The following is a 24,454-nucleotide window of genomic DNA, read 5'->3' on the forward strand; positions in this document are numbered from 1 at the left end:
TCCATTCATTGTTAGTTATTAATGAATTTCGAAATGTTAGTAGCATTTGGTCAACTATGGTTTTCTCTGCTTGTCGTAGAAGAGGAAGTCGGCTCAGGGTGCCCTGGGGAATCGGGAATTCCGTTACCCGTGTTGGGGCAAGAGTGCGGACTCTCTCTCGACATCTCTGCGTCAGGAAAAGGGGGAAGTGCCATGACTTTCCCATTGTCCTTTACATTTGAAACAGTGACAGTTTTTAAAAAGATTACAATTTGGGCTATTGCAGTATGTTTATGAAATTGTTAACGCGATACAAAAGGGTTGTACAGTAAACCATGAGCCTGCGAACATGAATGGTAAAAATCGGATAATTCTTTGAAAGTCAATAAGATTGCTTTCGTAGGTTTATGTAATATTGTTGCTGGCTAATGGTGTACAGGTATAATGGTGTGGCGTGTACAGGTTGTATTAGCCATATGTAATAAATTCTAGCATTTGCTAATATTCCCGCTTAGTCCATGGGTCATAACTCTAAGTTATTCTAGTTTTTAACATTAAACTCGATCTATGTATACTAATATCTAATATTAAAACTCAGCGCAGCTGTTCTCCGTTAACCTTTTGCATCTGTTAGTTCTTTAAAGTTATTTTATTATTTTACGCTTTGAAAAGTATTTCATTTGATTTCTTTTCCGGTCAGCATGGGCCAGCGTGCATGTATGTGAGTCATGCATGGTCGTAGTACCTTAGCTACGAGCAATCTTGTAGGTGATTCGCCTCTTTGCAGATGCACTTTGGCCCCTGCCATTAGTGTTATAAAATCGGCACGGAAAGTTTTGAAGAAAGAAGAAAAAAAATTAATGTGGATACACCGATGTTACAATATCAAGGTCATTATTAATTAAAAACAACGTCCAATTGTGGTACTGTCATATTTTGTATTTATTAAAAAACAAAACGACGTTTCGGCCGTTTGGACAATGTCCCGGCAGTTATAAACTACATTGAACAGTAAATTATTCATTTAATAAAGATCAGCTGCTTACGTTTTCTCGCACTTGAACGCTTTCAAGTGCTCTTCAACCACTTAAAAGTGCTCAAAGTGTGCCAAAACGTGATCAGCTAATTAACTTTTGTTTACATACAATATGAGAACACACGGTCGGTTAGTTCAACCGGGATGAGGATAAGCACCAACCAAACACTTAACCAATGTATCATTTCAGAACAGAGCTTGTATTTGAAACAGGTTTATCTTAAAATAATCTTTCATAAAAAAAAAAAAATTACGAGATTCTTAAAGATTATATAAATGCAATTCAACGTGATTTTTTTATAAGGTAACATGTGAAATATCATGTTTTTATACTTCAGCATTAAAAAAAGGATGAAGCTAAAATTCTGTTATTTTTTGAGGGTATTTTTTATGCTATTTTGGAAATATATTCGATGTTTCAATAATACTTCTCAAAAAAATCTGGGTGTAATAAATGTCCTGAAGGGACCTTCACTGGCATGTAATTCTACCCTATTGAAGGAAGCGGTACTACAGGATGGTTTTTCTTAACCTTCGAGATACAATTATATTTTGGGTATTAAATATTGACTAGGGATAAGTGTATGAGCGTATGTGACATATGTAAGCATGAAGTTAGAAATGTTATCAGTGTAATCAGTAAAGAGTTGTTTTGAAATCATCAGAAGATTCGATGAAAGCGCACAGTCTTATACTGACCAGCCTGACAGCACTTCATACCATAACTTTAATCAAAACTTTTCCTGTCGATGTAGTATATTAATGCGAGTAATTGAATTTATCGACATTTTCCATCCAGTACGAGATTGCCAAGGCAATTTGATTTTTTTTCAGTTAAAACTACGATTTGTAGAAAAATTTTTGTCCGTAGTAATTGAAAAAAAGTGCCACCTCCACCAGAATTTGAACCTGGAACTCTTTTCTTGCCGGGAAAGTGCGTGACCAATTTCGCCATAGAGGTTTTGGCAACTCCTCTTCTCAATTGCTACATTTTGTATTTTTGGCGATTTTTTCAGTCGATGCCTGCTCATATGGTATTTAAGAATATTAGAAATTATTCTAATTTTATCGATGGGTAAGCAATTACTCGCATTAATACTTACCCATCGATAAAATTAGATTAATTTCTAATATTCTTATATACCATATGAGCAGGCATCGACTGAAAAAATCGCCAAAAATATAAAATGTAGCAATTGAGAAGAGGAGTTGCCGAGACCTCTATGGCGGAATTGGTCACGCATTTTCCCGGCAAGAAAAGAGTTCCAGGTTCAAATTCTGGTCGAGGTGGCACTTTTTTCAATTACTACGTATGAAAATTTTTCTACAAATCGTAGTTCTAACTGCAAAAAATCGAGTTGCCTTGGCAATCTCGTACTGGATGGAAAATGTCAATAAATTCAATTACTCGCATTAATACTTATCTAATGATAAAATTAGATTAATTTCTAATATTCTTATATACCATATAACGTAGTATATTGTTTATAATCGATAACTACACCTTCACATTCGTACACACTATTGTTTAATAGAAGGTATTGTTACGTCGGCGCGATGATTTATTTGAGTCTAAGTTTTCGCTTAATGACTCGGGACCCACGCTGGGTGCGTAGGTGGGACGTGGGACTAAAAGATAGTTTAATCAAACGATACGGTATTTGCAAAGGGGCTACAACTGTTTTAACACGACTCGAAGCGACAATGTATCACAGTGCAGTATCCTAATGCACTTACTTACCGTGCGCCTAAGGTTTGTCAATGTTACCCGGAGCGGCGTATCTAAGAGTGTCCCGTTCGCGATCTAGAAACTACCCTTACCGTTACGAGTAAAGGCGTTGTTTCTAGAAATAACGTAAAGGGGGCTGACTGTATTTTAGTTCGCGACTCGTCTAGAAACTACCAATACCGTCACGAGTATTGGTGTTCGTTCTAGATCTTTACAGTGATTCAATCGGTTATTTAATTACCGTAGGTCCTGGGGTACCAATACCGTTGCGAGTAATGGTGTGCACGTTAATTCACTTATCCCTCGGTGTTCTGATGGTACCACTACTGTAGCGAGTAATGGTGTGCGTGTTAGAATTTATTATTTACCGGTGATCCTCAGGTACCACTACTGTACCGAGTAATGGCGAGTCCTTTTTACAAGGAGTGGAGTACCTCGGTGACACGCTGGTTCAAGAACGACGCAGGAAAACTTGCCAGGAAAAATCTTAAAGGAAATACAATAGCCGAAAATCTAGTTGGCTAGTACAGTCACTCAGAAATTGACACTTCCCACATCTGGCTTGCTCTCCTACGTGCGTCAACAGAAGGAAAGGTGATTCACTAACTCATGCCCTTCCTTTCTCCTTTGCATCCAAATTTTACAGAATTTCAATATAATTTTATATTAAAATTAAGATAGAATATTACTAATATTTACTAATGCGAAACAACGTTCGTTTACTCAACTGAACTTGTTACAGAAAGAGCGGTAAAAATTGCTTAAGGAGGTTCGGTCGTTTTTCTCGGGGGGGGGGGTGAGTGGGTGTGCGGGGGGGCTCCCATAAGACACCGTGTTAAAGTGAGTTAAACTAACATGTAACTACTTTAAAGCAGCTAGCTTGTTTCCGATAGTTCAAGTAAAAAAACTTAAAAACACGTTGTTTGCATGATCAAAAATAACCTAAAAAAAGCAAGAGGAGACTCAACTTTCGTCAACAAAAGTGTGTTATGAATTTTAAAGAACTTTTTTTGTACAGCATTATAGTTTGAAGTCTTACGAAAGGCTGGGCCAAGTTCCAGATAATGATTTCCAGTTTAACAAATTCTAGAAGCAGTATTGTAAAGACGTCTCGCTTCGTGTGAAAAGACCAGCTGACAGCAGACTATGCTCGGTTCTCTCTCATACACTTAGCATAAGATCTGTTCGCAACTTTGTTTACGTTTGCACAGACATTTGTTCCAAATGCCTGATAAAGTGCACATTTTTTGATACGAGAGTCCTTTCTTTAGAAGTTTAGCTATCCATTTAAACTTTTTTCTCATCATGAACAAATCTCGAGCCTTGAAATACGTGCAACAAAGGCTGAAAAATTGCTCTCGTCCATAAGAGCAATGTTAAATCATACAATTTCGGAAATTTTTTTCTTGAAAATTCGGCTGATAAAAAATATTGAAAAAATTCGTATGTACTTCCAGCATATTAAAGTACAACATTTATTTTTTTCAGCTAGTGAATAAATCTCCTCAAAAACGACCGAACCTCCTTAATATGTCAATTAATGCTGGAGTGTATAAATGTTCAGTGTGCTACAATACATCAATTAGCACTAATGTTTAAGCAGTAGTAGCGGTGGTTGTTGCTATAATAACTTATGATGATAATATTAGTGGGATAGTGTAACAATAATAATAATAATAATAATAATAATAATAATAATAATATTAGTAATAATACAAAAAATAATCATAATAGTAACGATGTAACGATGATGATAATGATGAAAATAATAGTACTTCGCCTGTCGCGAGTTAACGTAATTGAGTTTACGAGCAGTTTGACTGATTATAGTGTTGCAAAAATAATTCAGAATATTGATGGAATTTTAGTCAACACGTTTTTCGCTACTAGTCATTGGAGAGGGAGTCAGCTCGTGGTGCCCTGGGGAATCGTAAATTCCGTTACCTGTGTTGGAGGCAGGAGTACATACTCTCTCTCTCTCTCTTTCTCTCTCTTGACATCTCCAAGTCAAGAAAAGGGGTAGGGCTGACTTTCCCGTTTTCCTTTACATTTGAAAAAGTGATAGAATTTAACTAGTTTGAAAATTAGACTATTGCAGTATGTTTATGAAATTATTAATGCGATACAAAAGGGTTATTTGGTAAACCATGAGCCTGCAAGCATGGATGGTAAAAATCGGATTATTCTATGAAAGTTATTAAGATTACTTTACTGGATTTATCGTAGTTGATATGCAATGTTATTGCTTGCTAATGGTATAGTGTATATAGGTTGTTTCTAGCAATGTGTGACAATTCTGGCATTTACTATTATTTTTGCTTGATTTATCCAAGTTATCTTAATATTTAACATTATGTGATTTAATCTAATTTTAAATTTATATTAGCATTTAATATTACATCTTAGTTCAGCTGTTCTCAGTTAAACTTTTGCATCTACGGTTATTTCATTTTTATACATCGAAAAAAATTTTTTTTATTTTTCATTTCTGATCAGCATAGGCTGACGTGCACGTACATGAATCACACAAATGAAAACTATTCCTGAATCAAAACAGACAATGAAGTCTAATCAGTTTGCATACCTATCAAAAAGCTCTTGATTTTATTGACCCTTATACCAAAATATGAGAGAAAAGTATTTCAAGATCCTTTAGGATTTTTAAATCATTATGGTCAAAGGAATTATCTTGCATTATAAGAAATATAAATTTTAAAAAAGACATTAAGAGCTCTGAAGTCACTATTCGTCAAATAAATGTGAATGGAGAAGAAAGTTGAATCCATCGAAACGTTCATAGTAAAAAAGACTCAAACCCCAAGCAGTTGTCAATGTATTGAAATATAAGTATCTCATATTGAAAAGTTTTCGATCATTACAACTTGTCATGAGTAGTATTTTAGATAAATATTTATCATGAATAAGTATTTTTGTGTACATCCCAAATTCAATGGTATGCCGGCTACTATACGATTGTACGAAAACACACCTATCGTACCTACTTTAAATGTCACTTATACCATGATCAATGAATAATTGCATTCGTATAATAGTCATGTAGCTTTCAAATTTGTTGACTGGTATTATTTAGAAAGATACTGCTGTAATAGTAGATTACGACACTAGGCCGGAAAGTTGGAGTATATGGCTGCGAGGTTATAAGTCGCATGCCATCGACTCAAACTGTCCAGCCGAGTATCGTATAGTACTTTTCTCCCTCCCCTATCTGAAAGTACGTTTTTAATTAATAATACCTGTTCATACAGCATACGCTGATATGTATAGGTATTAAGGATGTATGCGCAACCATTATAAGCTTATGAGCTGATAGCTCGTTGCTCAATTATGCTTGCTGCTGTGCTGCCGTGCATATGTGTGTTGACGCCCGCTGACCTTGCGACGGCCGAGCTGAAAGCGAGGCCTTGCAGGTCAGGGGCGGGCGTCAAAAAGCACATGCATAAGTTAACAAAATGAAAAATGAAGTCATAGAAATAGACACAAAATTACAAAGAAACAATATCTTCAACTATCTCGTAATTCGTAAACATAAAACTCTATAAAATACTTCTGTGACACTAAACTTAGGTTAATTGGTCTCGGCTTGAAACGAGAAAAGTCGTGTTTCGACTGTAAACAAAAGAGACTCTTTCTTGCCAAGCAGACGGACCAGGAGGTACGTTCTTTCGGCTAGGAGAGGAAGAAAATACTATTGTGTTTGACTACATATTTCCGTGTAGCGGAATGTATAAAACTTCAACAAACTGAGAGAATCAGATTGCAAGATTTCGTTTCAAGACATACACATTTTACTTATGAGTCTGCATGAATAGTCACAGCAGAGTGAAAATTCATTGTAGATTAAAAAATAATTTTTGCGGTATAACCTCCATTTCACGTATCATTTTTTTCTTTTTACATTGGAAGTCTAAGAAAAGTGCTTTGGCACTTTCATTCACGTACAGTAATGCATTCTACATTGCATTACTGTACGTGTATCATACAAATAAGGCTAAAAAAAACAGCCAAAAAGATGATCTTGAAATCTCTGCTCTCTAGCTTATCTATAATACTCAGATTTTTTTGCTTCTGCTACAGCAATTCTGTAGTTTTTTTTTTTTTTTGTGGAGGGAGAGTAAATGCATTGAGGCACACCGCAGGGACAGTGGAAGTGTGGGACTCAGTGGATTTTTTTTATTAGATCACCCACACCCACTAAAACCCCTCCCATGCCGCGTGGCTTTTGTTCCACCCCAGAACAGCGTTAGCATTACTTCGAGATGGAGCCACCAGGGAGAACATTGTATCTCACAGCATTAGCGAAAAAACTCGCCACCAGTTGCTAGAGGTGCCAATCCTCTCGAGTCCTGAAAAGGACTCGGGGTCCCTCAGGACTGGCACCTATGTCTAGCACTTCTTTGTCCGCTGCTCTCTTACCTTTTAGCCTTGATCACCTTTGACGGCCTACTCAGGGACCCCTGCTTCCTGCGCAGGAGCTCTCTCATCTTCTTTCTTACGCCAAATCGACAGACCCGACGAAGCCATCCACTGTCCTCCATCCCTCTTCGGTGCGTAACATCTCAGAGATGATGGTTTTGGGAGCGGGTGCCACAACGAGCCCGTCTATCAGCTACTGGCACTCACGGTACCATCTCTCACACATGAAAATCGTATGTTCGACGGTATCATCCAACGCAAGGCAGCAAGTGCATCTGGGTGATGCTATCACCGTCATGCGATGGAGATAGGCATTAAACTGACCATGCCCGGAGAGGAACAGGGTGAGATAGTAATTTACCTCTCCGTGTCCTCTCTCCACCCACGGCCGCAGGTGCAGGATCAACCGATGCATCCACCTACCCACACCAGACTGACTCTACTCCTGTTGCCACGTCGTCAACGTTTTCTTCCACCTGTCGCTATCACTTTCGTCGCCGAAGCCCAGGAACTTTCTTCGCCGCTCCAACGCAAGCAACACAACGGGAATCGTTCGTGCTATTACCATAGCGGCAGCAGAGGATACTGTGCAATAGGCGCACGCGATCCTCAGCGATCCAATGCGCTGCACCGAAGTAAGGCGCTCCCGGATATCTTCTCACTAGCGCATCTGCCCACATCTCCACGCCGTACAGCAGGATCGAGTTTGAGACCGACGTAAGAAGCCGTCTTTTGGCTTCTTGTGAACCCCCAACGTTCGGCATTAACCATGAAAGTACGCCGGAAACCCTAGTAGCTTTGTCAGATGCTCTCCTGATGTGCTCCCAGAAGGTGAGCCGTGAATCGATCCACACTCCTAGGTAGCGCACTACCGGACTCGCGCAGATTACCTCACCCGCAACGTTCAGGCAGAAGTTCCCCCCGAACCATCCCTGCCTGATAAGAAAGGCCATCTCCGTCTTTTCAATCACCAGCTCGAAACCGTGATCCCAAAGCCACTCACACACTATCGCGACCACCCACCGTATTTTGCGCTCGGCCTCCCCTCGGGATCTCGATATGACGTGCAGTGCTATGTTATCCGGGGGTCAAGCCCGTCAGCTTGACCTCTGGAGGCATTTCAAGCTGCAAAAATTCGTCATAGACCAGGTTCAGACACCTCTCTCTCGGTTCGTCTTTTGTATCGTACCGGAGTACTCGGTCTTGAAGATAACTGTCCAGGATCCTTCTCAAGTAGTCCAGTACATTCCAGCGCCTTAAGGCCCTCATTATGTCAGACCATTTTGCCAAGTTAAAGGCATTCTTGACGTCAAGCGTCTCCAGAACACAGATGCTCCTCGGCTTATGAAAGGGTTTCGATGCCTCCTTAACCGACTCATGAACCTCAGCCACAGCCATAACCGTTCAACACCCCTTTCGAAACCCATACTGATTTTCCGAGAGGCTGACCTCTCCTCTTAAGCGAGTTCTTCTCAGCCTCTCAAGCATTTTTCCACAATTGTCCAACATACCTAAGGGTCGGAATGACGATGGGACCAAGGGGGGAGGTTTGCCCTTGTCCAAAAGAACAAGCCTTTGGATCTTTCAACGCTCGCTGAACAGTCTTGCGCGTAGACACGCATTAAACAAATCCAACAAAACGTTCGGCTTTTCCACAGCTATGACCTTAAGGACTTCAGACGGCACCCTGGGTCAGGGGCCTTTCGATCTGGCGTTTCCGATATCACCGACCTCAATTCATCAAGGGTAAAGAGAGGCACTTGGTTTATACTTATATCCTCACGCCTCCTATCGGGATGCTCTGGAAAGAGGCAGGACACCACCCTCTCCAAAAAGGAAGGTTCCATCGGCGGCGTCGAGTCCAAGCCGCACAGTCTTTTTAACGCGATCCGCTAGCCCAGGCCCCGATGAGTTTGCGCCAGCATCGGTTCTTGCTTACCTTGATCGCGCCTCCCCACGCAAGTTTGCGATTTCTTCGGTCCACCACTAGCACAAACGTTGACCCTTTCTGGCAGACCTTTTGGGCATATACGCATCGCACCATTCCTTGACCCGTATCATAGTGCCGCTCACGAGTGCTTCGACCTCTGCTGTATTTATGATCTTGCTTAAATCAACAGGAGGGAGCGCACTTACCATGGCTTCCTGCAGCAAATCTCGATTAAGTTTTGCCACATTCCACCCGGTAACGCGCCTTCGGATTACTTCTCGCGAGCTTTCTCTACAGTTCTCATTTAACACGAAGCTGACACACTGGTGATAAATAGCCGTATAGTCCTCCAGGACTTGCCAGTCAGACACCCACGCCGCCATTTGTGATGACACCAGCGTAAGATCGATGATCGTGCCCCGGTTACCCGGCCGCCTGTACGTTGCTGAACTACTAGAGTTCATGACTATGAGATCTAGCCTTGTGGCCATCTCTAGCACCGCCCGCCCCCTGGAGTCGGTTCTCAGCTCCCCCCAAGCGATGGCCTTGGAGTTGAAGTCGATGGCCAGGACTACGTTACCGCTTTCCCCACACACGCGAACAGCATCCTCGAGTTCGGCAAGCCACCCTCTAAAAACGCCAATCGGAATGTTAGGGGAAGTATAGCAACGCCCATAGTATACACTCCCACACCTGATCCACACGAAACCATCTCCACCTCCGGTGTCGGATATGGAGAGCCTGTCGCTGCGGATCAGGATGGCCGCGCATTTCGTCCCGTCGCAGTACCAGCCCTGGTTCGGTAACGTGCGGGATAGCTCATTTACAAAAGCAAGTCCACACCCCGGGCACGTGTAAGCTGGTCCAGCAGATTTTTCGTGAGTACGGCCCTATCAAGGTTTAGGTAAATCTTGACAGCAATTCTGTAGTGCTACTGCATTAAGAAGCCTGTAATATTAATTACCGCACCAGCATACGAAGTCTTTTATCCCTATCGAAGATAAATCCAAAAAGCACGTTATTACCATTAAAGCACCGACAAAATCCTACTGGTATTAACATCATGTATTATAAACCACTGAACAGAAAAATGCTTTTTTTTTAAGGACAAAAAAAAATTATGAATATATTATGCCTGACTTTATTTGAAACTGTTTAAAAAATATCGATTTGGAGCTCAGAGTCGCTTGAAATGCTTTAAAACGTAAGAATAACATGATATAAATTTGTTTCCTGAAATTTAGAGTCGAAGTAGAGTACTCTGGGAAAAGTTTCTGTCTGCAAATGTGTGTATGTATGTCATTAGTCATATTTCAAGGTGCACTCGAACGATGTCAATAAGCGTTCACACATTTTTTTATTTTCTGGGTACCTGCGACTGCTGACAAAAAATATGAAACTAAACATTTAAAAAATTACATTTGTGAGTGTAAGAAGACATATGTATACAATCAGTGATATTTAATGACTAGCAGCCCCCCGTCTCGGCTTCGCCCGTGACTTACTAAATGAAACACCGTAGTGTGTTGACATGTAACGTGAATTTCAGTTGGAAATTTTACATATATTCCTGACACTCCTGAGAACTAAAATCTTCTTATGAAAAATATATTTGTTCAGAATCCATACAGTTTATTGGGTCAAATAATAAACTGTAAAAAGTGAAAAAATATAATTATGCTGAAAAGAACTGTGTGTTCCTTATGCCATAAAATAACAGTTGGGCATAAGGGGCCATTGATTTGCAGTTTCTTCCGTATAGTTTACGAAAAAGGCTATTTTTTGAAGTTGTTAAGATTTAAAATACCTAAAAAATATATACTGAAAAAAATTTTTTTTCTATTATCTTACAACTGCATTACCAGATCTGGAGCTTCATCTCTACATTTTTTATCGCCACAAAAATACAAATACATTTTCTACTTATTAAAAAAACTAAAAGATTTAAAAAAATACTGTGAGGGTACAATGAAAAGCTGATCTTTCACGTAATGGATTTTTTGTTTGTCGATTTTGACGCTGTTGTTCCAATCTCGATAAATTTTCTCTGCGTCAGTTTTTTGACGCCTAAGTAAAATTGCATTTATTGGATACATTTGAAGTTTTTTTTCCAATCCACCCTCTTGCGACTTTTGGTATGCTTAAAATTTTTGTGACCCCTAAAGGCTGTTTTCTGTCAACTTTGTTAAGTTCTAATATATTTGTTGGCAAGATAGTTCGACGTCTGATGGCCCTAAAAAAGACCGGTGAGCTTCTTAAGTCAACTCTTTCTTGACTGCAGTTAACAGCAATTGTGACTGCCTGGACACCTCAGGGTGATCTTCTCTGGCCTGCTGTCGAAGACCCAGACTGATCCGGAGAAAAATTACAAAGTCCGAAGCTTTGGGGCTAGTTGTAGTGCTCATTTCCAACGTTTCCCGGTATAACGTTGAAGACGTTGGTGTCTAAAGCACCTTTTTTATTTGCAGATTCAGTTGTTTTGGTGATCTTAGATGGGGATATTGGTTAGTGATACTTGTCCAGTGAAGGCTGTCCCGTTGGCTTAATTTTTTTTTCTTTCACAGCTGTTATAGGTTTGCCCAGCGCAAACCTTGGAGAGGATCAGGTTTTCCTGGTTGAATGCTTAGAGTCAAGAGGGTAATATAGGGTTGTCGGTCACCGGGTTTTCCAGCCTTGCGACGAACAACTCCGCAGGTGACGTCTGCCAGTGAATAGCTGACTTGGTTTAATAGTGCCCGTCTTTAGTTAATATAGTCTTTTAGTCGACCAATCGCTTCCGGAAATCGTAATAAAAATGTATTTGTTGGCAAGGTAGTTTACACTTAGGTGGCCCCTAAAAAGAACCGATGAAATTGATGGTTAAGTAGGGAAAGTAAATACTTATAATGGCCCTAAAAAGCGCCAGTGGTGAAACTTCCAGGCTATTCTTTATTATTATTCCTGATGATGAAGAGCTGGCTACGGGTAGCTTGATTCTTACGCTGGGAGTCTCTATGTACGGAGGCTGTGATGGAGGTAGATACGCTGCTGTTCAAGCATATTTCGTCTTCGGGTTGTTCCCCGGATAACCAACTGCTCATCGTTAGACGGGAACATGTGGGTAAGCGCGTTGGGGATGCGATGACTAAGAAGGTAGCCATTGTGACTGCCCGTGCTTCTCAGAGCTGTTTTCCCTGGCTCACATTTGTAGCAAAAAATTCTCTGACTATACCAGGCGGGATGGTGGGACTGCCACACAACTCTCAAGAGTTGGTGCAGATTGTGCTCTGGCTAGATATGTCTTCTGGTATTGTGCCGGAGACGTCATCGGTTGGAATGACTTTATTTTCGATCGCACTCGTCGAGATTTAGGGTGAATGGAAACGTAGGTCCCTTTCCCCTTAGAGAAGAGTGTCGTCCGTAACCGGGATATCCAGCTGCAGGACTATAATCTCCATTGTCTATGCAGCTCGTTTAACTGCCGAAGCACGATTGCATCAGTTACCAAGATGCTCTGGCCTATTTTAACCACACTTATTTAATTCTGTTGCAGGTAGCCTTGATTTTATGTCGACGCCACCTAGCGGATTTTACTGAACTAAAGTGAAAAGCTGGTGTATTTTTGCAAAACTTTGAGCTCATTTATTGCTATAATTATTTAATTTTTTAAGATAAAAACTATACTAAAACCATCTAGGAAGTATCATGAATCAGTGTGCAAAATTTTAGCAAAATCGGTTCAGTAGTTTTCGCGGTTAGCGATTACAACGGTCTTAGCGAATTTGCTTTATATATTAGTAAGATTTTATTAGTGTATTTTGGTAAAAGTAGCACATTATCTATGTATTCTGGGCATGACTACTACATGATGAAATTATAATTTATATTTTTTTTTTTATTTAGATTTTATCAATTTGGGTTTTGGATGTCCTATAATCAAAAAATTTTCAGAACAAAAACTCAGTTGTTGTGTAGAAAATGCAATAAAGAAATAGTTAAAAATTAGTTATTTTTAAGATTTAAAATTGAAAATAACTTGTAAAATAGGTTGGCTCGATAAAAAATAAGAGTTATAGAAAAAAAAGAAATGGCTTTGTGCTAATAATTTAGTAGCAATTTTTAAGTCAACACGTATACAACTGTCGAAAATTAAAATCAGTCTGAGTATTTACAAGTCATAAGACAAGTAATTTTTTTTTCTTCCTTTGTTATGAAAAAATTACTTTTTATACACCGTACGATAGCACCTCATCAGTAGATACATGTATAATCTTACGTTACAAAGTTTTGAGGATTTGACTAGTAGCAAGGCCCTCTTGCCTTGTCCCTTGACCCTCCTTGTAAAACAGAAGTGTTCTTATTTTATTTAATTTTTTCTCTCAATAGCGTGACAAACTGCAAAAAAGTTGTTAAAATTGCCACATTAACTCAGTTTGGCTCCAAATAATTATTATGGGTAAGGTTTTACTCGTGTCCCTGGTAAAAATTTTAGCAATTCTGCGAGTAAACTAAGTAGTTCTTACCAATTTTAGTTCACCAGCTTCTACTGACCTTACTGGTGATTAGATGATAAACTCGGTAACAATAGCGTAATACCTCAGTAGTGAATACATACGCAACACACATATAATTTGCACGATCTAACCTCACACTGTGTGCTTACTGAACGTAAAAAAACCTATTAGTTACATTTACACTGTTAATCAAGCCAAGATTAGGCAATCGTGATTCTCAAAAGTAATCAATTATTCAGTTTACGAAATTATTGACAATTTGTACTCTGCTTGAAAGTTGTTACTACACTGTTACAGGTTAAGTTTTAAGTTGTAGAGCAGTGGATTGGGGGAGGGAGTGAGATAGATAGAGCGACTATGTGAGCAGACGGCACCATGTCTTGCAGAGAAATTATGTTGGTGGTGCTAAACTTGTTGAGGTGCCTAAACCTGTAATTTTAATAAGTATATAAATAAAATGTAAACTGCTGTCACGAATACACAGAGTCGACTGCACTCACTTCCCTTATGGTTTCTTCTGCGCTTACAAGTTAGTAAATTTAATCATCTTTTATTAGCAACCAACCAACATTTACCATATCATATAATACAGTACTCCACACAAATATTACAATTATATTTGAAATAATGTTTACCTCTCATGTATCAAGTGCAAAATATATGATGTTTTATGTTTCAGGTGTCGATTAAAACGGTGGAGGGATGATCTGCCACCAACTTCTGTGATCATTACTTTTCACAATGAAGCTCGATCAACTCTTCTGAGAACAATTGTGAGGTAATGTTAAATCAAATTTTAATCTAAAAATAAAGTTGTTAATTACCTTTGGTATCATTCGATTACATGAAACTCGATGTAGTTGTGATCACTTACTCATAGATCAGAGTAAAAAAGCTTTTCCTTACTTTGGATACTTTTTCCCTTTGTTTACTTTGCCCCTAGTAGGATAAATAGTTGGCATCTGAGCCATTTCATTGAACAGTTAACGATAAATTAAAACTAAAAAATAAATAAGAATAAAAAGGTATGGTTCATTAGTTTTGCACATTTTAAAAATTAGAATAGAAAGTTGTGATAGAGAGGACATTTATAACAATATTTTCCAAAAATAATAATGCCATAAAACTATCTTAAATATATTAGAAGTCCTCCACGAACGGAAAAAGTAATATTAAACGGCGTAAAAATAATTGAAAAAGTAAAACGTATTGAAACTATTTACACAACTAAAACAAGACAAAAAAAATATTAAAAAAGTGTAAAAAACTGAAAATATAAGAGGTATTAAAAGTATTTGCACACACACACATACATACGAGATGCTCCAGTATTAGCGGAAGACAACTCGATACTTTAACTATGCGCATGAAGACAACTAAAACTTCAGTGGCGTCTATGGACAGCTTCAGTATACCATTTCTCCATCAACTTAACGCTTAAATCTTACTATTTACTTCAGCACATTTTGTAAAATCATAGGTTTAATTTGATATAATCAAGCTTTAGATTCTATACAAATCGCTATCTACTTTTTATAATAGAATTTCATTTAAAAAAGAGTCTTACGTAGTATATATATTTAAACGCTACCTCTGCATCCATGTCAAGGACGTTTTTCATCCAGCAGGCAGCGCTACTAGCGGATTTATACTCCAAGTAAAAAACTTTTTTTTTAATAAGCATTATGTCAGTGCACTTATTAGGCACAATACTGGACCTTTATGGCCACAGTACAAGTATCTGAAGCACATATCATTTAACATGTTTATTATATTATTTAAGTATCTATAAATTTCAACTTCTCATTATTTCATTCACAAAATCTCGTCCTTCTGTCAACTCAAACGTATTTCAATTATTTTCCAAATTCTCACTTCTGCGGTGTGTCACATGTGACACAACTTCACTGTTTTTTAAATAAGTATAGATTATAAATGAGTAATTATGGGTAATTTGTAGATAATTCAAATTCTCTACATCAATAATTACGTACTTTTAATTAGTCAGCTATATTATCAATAGCTATTTTATGAGAAAAACAAGTACTGCTGCGACCTAATTTTATCTTATCCAATAATTAATTGAGCCTACATTTGGTGACATAATTTGCAGCTTTGGTAGACAAAAACAAGAAAAGAGAATCAGACAGTTTAAGTATGAAATTATTTTGCGTTTTTTTACCGTATACTATAAGTTAGAAAATGAATGAATTAAAGTAATTTACATGATGTTAAATAAAATAGGCATTAATACAAGCTATTATGAATATATAATCTAATTGATAAGGTAGGTAACAAGTAGTTTTTGGACCTCCTTTGATAACAACCTGTATACCCAAGCTAAATCGATAACCTGTGGCATAATTAATCATACATAAGTAATTAATAATTTTGGTTGCGGTAAATTGAAGAATTGGTGAATAAAAATACAAGTAACGCGCACATCGCTTCGATGATTTTTGTAAGCAATAAGTAATAATTGACTGTATAAGTTAGGCAAAGTGAGGTTGTTAAATAAATGTCTCTTGAAATATTTGGACTTTGCTAATTTATAAAAAGAGAGAGATGATAAAAACAGTTAAATGAAAAATACATTAGGTTGTTTGAATGAGCTTCGTTACAAAATAATCAATCTACTCATTACGTTAAAAATATAGTGATTCAATTTTTATTATGAGTAATAATAATTTAAAGTTTTTTTCAATCCATTATTTTCTATTTTTACTCTCAACTCGTGAGGTAGTTCATACAAGTCAGTGGATTTTAAACGTCAAACACACTAATTTTACTTCATTTGAACATTGTGCCTTTATAGCACAGTAAAAAATGGGATTGGCATTAGCAACATTTTCACCTTTTACGTATTTGTGCAAATCTTAACCCATGTAATTAATTAAATCAGCTAAACAAATTTAAAAAAAAAACCCAAAATGGTATTCTCTAAAAAGTTATAATATCCCAGTAAAATTTATCTTTCAACAAAAATGGAAGGTTAGACAAGCTTACAGGAAAAAAAGGTAACTAATAATTTTCACAATTATGTGCTTTTCCTTGTGTTATCTTTAAAAAAAAAATATCACTATCCTTATGTATTATAACATATTGTAACATAAAATACATTATTAAATAAACAAGCGGTCCCACATCCAGCTTCACCCGATTTACCGAGTGGATCACCGTAGTACGTGAACACGTCATTCTAATTAAAAAAATTTTTGTTTGGGATCCCTCAAGTTTTAGTTGAATAATGAGCTATAAGTAAGATTTTTTAAATATTATGATGCTGAAAAGTACCGTTTGTTTCTTATGACGTACTAGCAGCCCCCCGTCTCGGCTTCGCCCGAGACTTACTAAATAAAACACCGTAGTGTGTTGACATGTAATGTGAAACATTTTCAGTTAGAAATTTTACACATATTCCTAATACATCTCAGAGCAAAAATCTTCTTATTAAAAACATATTTTTTCGGAATCCATATAGTTTATTTGGTTAAATAATGAGGTGTAAGAATTCAAAAAAATTATTATGCTGAAAAGTACCGTGCGTTTTTTATACCATAAAATAATCGGTGGCCATAAGAAGCCGTTGATTTACAGTTTTTCCCGTGTAATTTACGAAAACGACTATTTTTAAAAGCTGTTATAATTTTAAACCCCCAAAAAATTTATATTAAAAAAAAATTTTTTTTCTCATATCTCACAACTTTATTACCAGGGCAACAAAGTCCTGGACCTTAAACCCTACATTTTTATTGCTACAAAAACACAAATACATTTTCTACTCATTAAAAAATCTGAAGTAGGATCTTTAAAGATTTCAGAGATTGCTGTGAGGGTACAATGAAAAGCTGATCTCTCACGTAATGGACTCTTTAGTTTCCAATTTTGACGCTGCTGTTTCAATCTCGATAAATTTTCTGCGTCAGTTTCTTGACGCCTAAGTAAAATTGTATTTATTAGATACACTTGAAGTTTTTCTTCCGATTCACCCTCTTGCGACTTTTGGCATGCTTAAAATTTTTGTGACCCCTAAAGTGTGTTTTCTGTCAACTTTGTTAAGTTCTAATATATTTGTTGGCAAGGTAGTTCGACGTCCGATGGCCCTAAAGAAGACCGGTGAGCTTTTTAAGTTAACTCTTTTTTGACTGCAGTTAACAGCAATTGTGACCTGGATACCTCAGGGTGATCTTCTCTGGCTTACTGTTGAAGACCCAGACTGATTGGGAGAAAAATTACAAAGTCCGAAGCTTTGGAGCTAGTTGTAGTGCTCTCTCCCAACGTCTCCCGGTATAACGTCGAAGACGTTGGTGTCTAAAGCACCTTTTTTCTTTGTAGATTCAGTTGTTTTGATGATCTTAGATGGGAAGATTGGTTAGTGATACTTGTCCAGTGGAGGCTGTCCCGTTGGCTCAAGTTTTTTTTCCTACGTAGCTGTTATAGGTTTGCCCAACGCAGACTTTTGAGAGGATCAGTGATTCCTGGTTGAATGCTTAGAGTCGAGAGGGTAATATAGGGTCGTTGGTCACCGGGTTTTCCAGCCTTGCGAAGAACAACTCCACAAGTGACGTCTGCTAGTGAATGGCTGACTTGGTTTAATAGTGCCCGTCTTTAGTTAATATAGTCTTTTAGTCGACGAATCGCTTCCAGAAATGGTAATAAAAATGTATTTGTTGGCAAGGTAGTTTACACTTATTTGGATCCTAAAAAGAACCAATGAAATTGATGGTTAAGTAGGGAACGTAAATACTTTTAATGGCCCTAAAAAGCGCCAGTGGTGAAACTTCCAGGCTATTCTTATTCCTGATGATGAAGAGCTGGCTACGGTTGCTTGATTCTTACCCTGGGAGTCTCAATATACGGAGACTGTGATGGAGGGAGGTACGCTGCTGACCAAAGAATATGTCGTCTCGGGTCGTTCCCCGGATAACCAACCGCTCATCCTTAGACGGGAACATGTGGGTAAGCGCATTGGGGACGCGACGATCAAGAAGGTAGCCGTTGTGGCTGCCCATGCCCCTCAGAGCTCAGAGCTGTTTTCTTCCCTTGCTTACATTTGAAGCCACAAATTGTCTAACTGCACCAGGTGGGATGGTGGAACTCCCTCACAACTCTGATGAGTTGGAGCAGATTGTGCTCTGGCTAGATATGTCTCCTGGTATTGTGGCAGAGACGGCATCGGTTGTAATTAATTTTTTTTTTTTTTGATCGCACTCGTCGAGATTCAGGGTGAATGGACACGTAGGTTCCTTCTTCTTAGAGAAGAGTGTCGTCCGTAACCGGGATACCCAGCTGCAAGACTATTATCAGCATTCTCTGTACAGCTCGCTGAATTGCCGAAACTTGACTTGAACACTATGGAGACGCTCCAGCGTTTCATAACCACACTTATTTACTAATGTTGCAGGTAGCTTTGATTTTATGTCCACGCCACCTAGTGGATTTTACTGAACTAAAGTGAAAAGCTGGCATATGTTTGCAAAACTTTGAGCTCATTTATTGCTATTGTTATTACATTTTTTAAGATAAAAACTATACTAAAACCATCTATGAAGTATCATGAATCAGTGTGCAAAATTTCAACAAAATCGGTTCAGTAGTTTTCGCGGTTAGCGATTACAACGGTTTTAGCGCTTCTGCTTTATATATTAGTAAGAAAATAGTTGTTGGGCCTGAAAGGCCATTGATTTGCACTTTCTAACGTTATAATACATGTCAAGAGCTATTTGTCAAAATAGTAAAGATTGAAAACTGACAAAAAATATATATATTATTAAAAAATTTTTTTTGCAATTTAAAAACTTCATTACCAGAGCTACAAAGTCCTGAAGCCTTATCTCTTTATTATTGATCGCCACAATAAATACAAATACATATTATTCTACGTGCTTAAAAAGCTGAAGGATTCAACTGATTACTGTCATGGTTATAATAGGAAGCTAATTCGTCAATTTTGACGATGCTGATTTAATCTTGATAAATTTTCTGCGTCAGTTTATAAATTTCTAAAATTGTGTACATTTGAAGCATTTAAAGTTTTCCTTTTAATACGCCCTTTTGTGATTGCAGGCATTGTTATAATTTTTATGACCTCTGAGGGCTATATTTTCTCTTTTTTATTAATTGTATTATATTTGTTGGTAAGGTAGTTTGACATTTGATTACCCTAAGCAAGAATCAGTTTGCTAAACTCTTTTTTGACTGAAGTTTTCAACAAACGTGACTGCCTGGATACTTTAGGGTGGTCTTCTTTAGTGCTTTTTCCCAATGTCTTCTGGGGTTCCACCGGATAAGTTGGTGTCCAAAGCACCTTATTTTTTCAGAGCTCAGTCATTTTGGTAATCAGAGGTGGAAAGATTGGTTCATGACGCTTGCCTGTTGAGAACTATTGAGAATATTCCTGTACCACGTGACATGGTGATATATATATATATGTATATCACTGAGAGGAAAAGTAGTACAGGCTTTATGGAAGACATTAGGTTTTTATTGTTTTTCGTGGTGAAAAAAGTGTTGAATACAAAAAGTTATTGGATTACATATTTTTAGTAGAGTTAGGTTGTTATGTTTTTCATACGATAAAATTGTTTATTAAGGCCTTAAACAGCTTTTTGAAGGTACGAAGTATAGTTAACCCTACATTGAGCTACTCGTTTCTGCTGCTGCTGCTGTCGCTGTTGCGCCTGCTCAGAGGTAAACGAGTAGCTTGATGATAGGTTAAACTGTACTTCGTACTTTGAAAAAGAAATTTTTGGCCTTAATAAGCAATTTTCTTTGATAAAAGAAATATTAACTTACCTCTGGTAATGTTAAAAATATAAATTTGAATAACTGTATGTGTTGAACACTGTTTCTACCACGAAAAAAAATAAAAACCTAATGTCTTCCATAAGGCCTGTACTACTTTTCTTCTCAGTGTGATGTATATATAGGCATGTCACGTAGTACAAGCATATTTCCAATATCCCACTTGCTCAAGTTCATTTCTCCTTTATACTTTCACTGTCATATTCACCCAGTGCAGACCTTGGAGAGGATTGGTGATTCCTGGTTGAGTGCGTGGAGTTAAAAGGGTAATGCATGGTCGTTGGTAGCTGGGGTGATACTTCTAGTCATTCCTTATTATTATTTTCAATGATGGAAAGTCAGCTGAGGGTTACTTGACTTTTATTCTCGGAGTCTTTGCCTACAGACATCATGCTGGAGGAATGTACGCAGCTTGCCGAAAAATATCTCTTTTTCAGGTCTTTCCCTGGATAACCAACCGCTCACTGTTGGTCCGAGAAGTAAGCCTGGAGACTACCTTCTCTGTAGGTATGTTATGAGGACAAGCCACTAAGGAGGATGCTGATAAAATTTTCAGCGGATGTGGCTGCCCGTACTCCTTAGGGTTGTTTTCCCTGGCTTGTTGATGTAGCGAAACGTTCTCTGGTAGCAGAAGGTTAATTGGAAGAATGGCCACGAAACCTTAAAGTGTTGGAGCAGATTCTGTTTTGGCTCGACGTCTTCAGATACAACGCTGGAGACAATGGCGTTCAGAACGCCTATTTTTTTGTGGCACTCGATGACTTTGGCGGTTTATGATGGAATTCGACGTAAGTCGCTTGTCCATTGGAGAAAAGTGACGTTGGTAGCCGGGTTACCCAGCTGCATGACTCTGATCTTTATGTACTGCCAGTGAACTGCTATGATAATCGATCATTTATTTGGAGATATTATAACCAGACCCACTTACTTCGATTGCAGGTGGCATCGATTTCACTTCTACACCATCTAGTGAATCTTACTAAACGAAAGTCAAAAGCTAGCATGTTTCTTCAAAACTTAGAGCCTATTAATTGCTGTTTTTATCAATTTTTTCAAGATAAAAACCATACAAAACTATCTAAGAAGTGTGAAAAATCAGTTTGCGAAATTCCAGCGAAGTCGGTTGAATAGTTTTCGTGGCTAGCGATTGCAATGATTTTTAGAACTTTTCTTTACATATTATTGAGATTTCAAGTCGTTAAAACATTCAGGATGCAAAATTATGATATTCTATGTTTCTATTTCATACAATAGCTTTGCGTATAAGTGATTTATACTGAAAAACTGAAAGTAGTTTTATAAGATACAACTTCTGACTTGCAAAGTTATAAAATTGATTTTATAATTTCACGTTTTTTTTATATTATAGTGGGTTTTATACGTACAAAAACCTATGGAAAAGTTCTAACTTCTCCCGCAAATTTGTTGTACTACAATTATGTTTTTTAAATAAGTATCCCTTCTGCCGAAATTTGTGATAATATAAACATAAAAAATTGTTCTTGTATTGATAGGCTAATAAGAAGAAATCGATGTTACGAGTTGAAATAGGTATACTGCCAAATATCATGAATGATGAATCAAACGATATGCGGTAGCCAGGCTCTACTTTTTTATTTTTTAGTGAAAGAGTACTTTGAACTTAAGTATGTGCAGAAGTTGTAATTATTACCTTTGAAATTAACATTTTTACGGACAGCTAAAAAATATTTATCGTCAATTTTGTAATGATGTTCACATTTGCTTTCTGATGTAAATGGCCATATTGTTTTCATAATTCTACCTTCATATACTCTTTCAAATTCAGATGATTAATTAGAATACATTAACATTTAAAAAGTGCATGTAAGTACTATCAAACAGTTTTTTTATTTACAGTTTACATTTCTGACACTTTCAAGATGCATAATTTATACGCTTCTTATGATTCATGCCTCATTGTGTACAGTTCCTAATCAAAAATGTCTTGCAAAATTTAACATATAATATTGCAATAACCTCCTTATTGCTTATGTAATGAAGGTTTGAAGGTTAAATGCAAAATTAAAAAAAAGACCCAGGCAAGTTATGTTATAAGTATGTAATAAAGTTACCGCATATCGTTTGATTCACCATACATAATATTTGGCAGTAAACTTATTTCAACTCGTAAGATCGATTTCTTCTTAGTAACCAAATAATACAAGAACAATTTTTTGTTTATTATGTTAAGTGATTTTAAGTGAAAATGGAATAGATTTGGTATAATCAATCGGTTGAAGAAGTTAAACTTTTTTCAAAAGTTTTTGTACATAAAACCTCACTGCAATATAAAAAACTTGACGTTTAAAAATCAACTTCATATAACTTTGCACCTCAGAAATTGTATCTCATAAAACCGTTTCCAGTTTTCTAGTATCAATATGCAAGGCTTTTGTATGAAATATACAAAAGGACATCATAACTTTGAATTCTGGGTCCCTGGTAGAATCGTTACTACATAAACTGGCTAGAAACTCGTCAAAATGTTATAAGCCCGTTTACGCATGTACGTTGGCGAGTTTTAGCCAGGTTATGTAGTAATTTTCTACCAGGGGTGTTTGAACAGTTTGCAATTTATTTAATAACGTATTGTTTATGATATGTATTGATACATAATAGTAGTAATAATTTTTAGAACGAAATTCTTTATGTCGCGTTACTCGGGGGGCTGGAATTTTAAGACCGACAGATTTTTTTTTTTTCGAAACGAAAGTGGTTTCACCCAAAGTCTCTTCCTTTCAAGTTTCCCCCCCTACCCCGTTCCCCTCACCTACTGTTCTCCATACACTTCCCCTCTCCCCACTATATATATATATCTGCCAACCGTGCCGTGTTACTCTTCTGCACACCTTTCCCCACCATTCCCTTTTCACACTCCCAAGCAATTAATTTTCAAACTAATTACAATTTTATTTTCCCACAATAACTGTTATGTCACTTTGAATTTTTTAGAAAGAAGTTCTTGATGTCGCGTTACTCGGGGGGCTGGAATTTTAAAACCGACAGATTTTTTTTTTTGAATCAGAAATCTCTTCCTCTCCAGTCTCCCCCCTTACCCCGTCCCCCTCACCAACTGTTCTTTACACACTTCCCCTCTCCGCACTATATATGTATATCTGTCAACCGTGCCGTGTTACTCTTCTCCACACCTTCACCCACCATTCCCCCTCACACTCCCAAGCAATTAATTTTTTAACAAATTTTAATTTTATTTTTCCACAGTAATTTTTCTTGGACTTTAAATTTTTTTTTCTTTTACAATTCTAAAAAAAAAAAAAAAAAAAAAAAAAAAAAAACATTTTCCAAAAAAGAGATTTGAACCCTCGACATTCTGCATGTCGAGTCCTGTACCTTACCCGCTCTGCTACGAGCGCTGCCGACTAATGAAACTCGGTTTATCGTGTGGTTCGTAACTATAATATTCCATTTTTATATGCATTCACTGATACTACATTTAATTCATAATAAATAATGTATTTGTTTTCCTAATGATACATCTGAAAAAAAAAAAAAAAAAAAAAAAAAATTTAATTAGCATAAATATAGTTATGTAAATTAAATATAATAAGGCGCGTTATTACGCATTAAATATTTGTATTTTATGCATTTGATGCATAGTATACCGACCGATTTTCATTAAACCTGAGGTTTTTTTGGCATTACAGTAATGCTAATAATTACTGTTATAAATAAAAAAAAGTAATGAAATTAAATATGAAAAAAAAAGAAACGAAATATGAAAAAATAAAATATGAAAAAAAATAATAATGAAATTAAATGAAATTTGAACAAATAAAATAATATATTAAAAAATAATGAAATGAAATATGAAAAAAGAAATTAAATAAAGGAAATACAAAAGAATGAATATAAATAGAAAAATATAAAAAAAAGAAATAAAGGAAATATAAAAGAATGAAAAAAAAAGTAATGAAATTAAATATGAAAAAAAAGAATGATATATGAAAAAAAAGGGAATGAAAAAAAAAGATTCAATATGAAAATAAGAAAGAAATTAAATAAAGAAA

At 36.9% G+C, this 24,454-nt stretch overlaps 1 protein-coding gene across 1 annotated transcript in view; it reads left to right on the plus strand.

Annotated features, from left to right (window-relative positions):
- The window catches only part of LOC149373390 (polypeptide N-acetylgalactosaminyltransferase 2-like), a 270,464-nt gene that overhangs the window by 128,414 nt on the left and 117,596 nt on the right, over window positions 1-24,454 (plus strand). Inside the window, exon 4 of the mRNA XM_089597235.1 lies at window positions 14,281-14,379. Coding sequence (XP_089453361.1) covers window positions 14,281-14,379 — 99 coding nt within the window. The remainder of the gene's footprint in view (window positions 1-14,280; window positions 14,380-24,454) is intronic.

The sequence above is a fragment of the Copidosoma floridanum genome, unplaced genomic scaffold (genome assembly GCF_036245765.1).
Source record: "Copidosoma floridanum isolate Cflo_tuat_1 unplaced genomic scaffold, Cflo_Japanese_pri ptg000031l, whole genome shotgun sequence".
NCBI lineage: Eukaryota > Metazoa > Arthropoda > Insecta > Hymenoptera > Encyrtidae > Copidosoma > Copidosoma floridanum.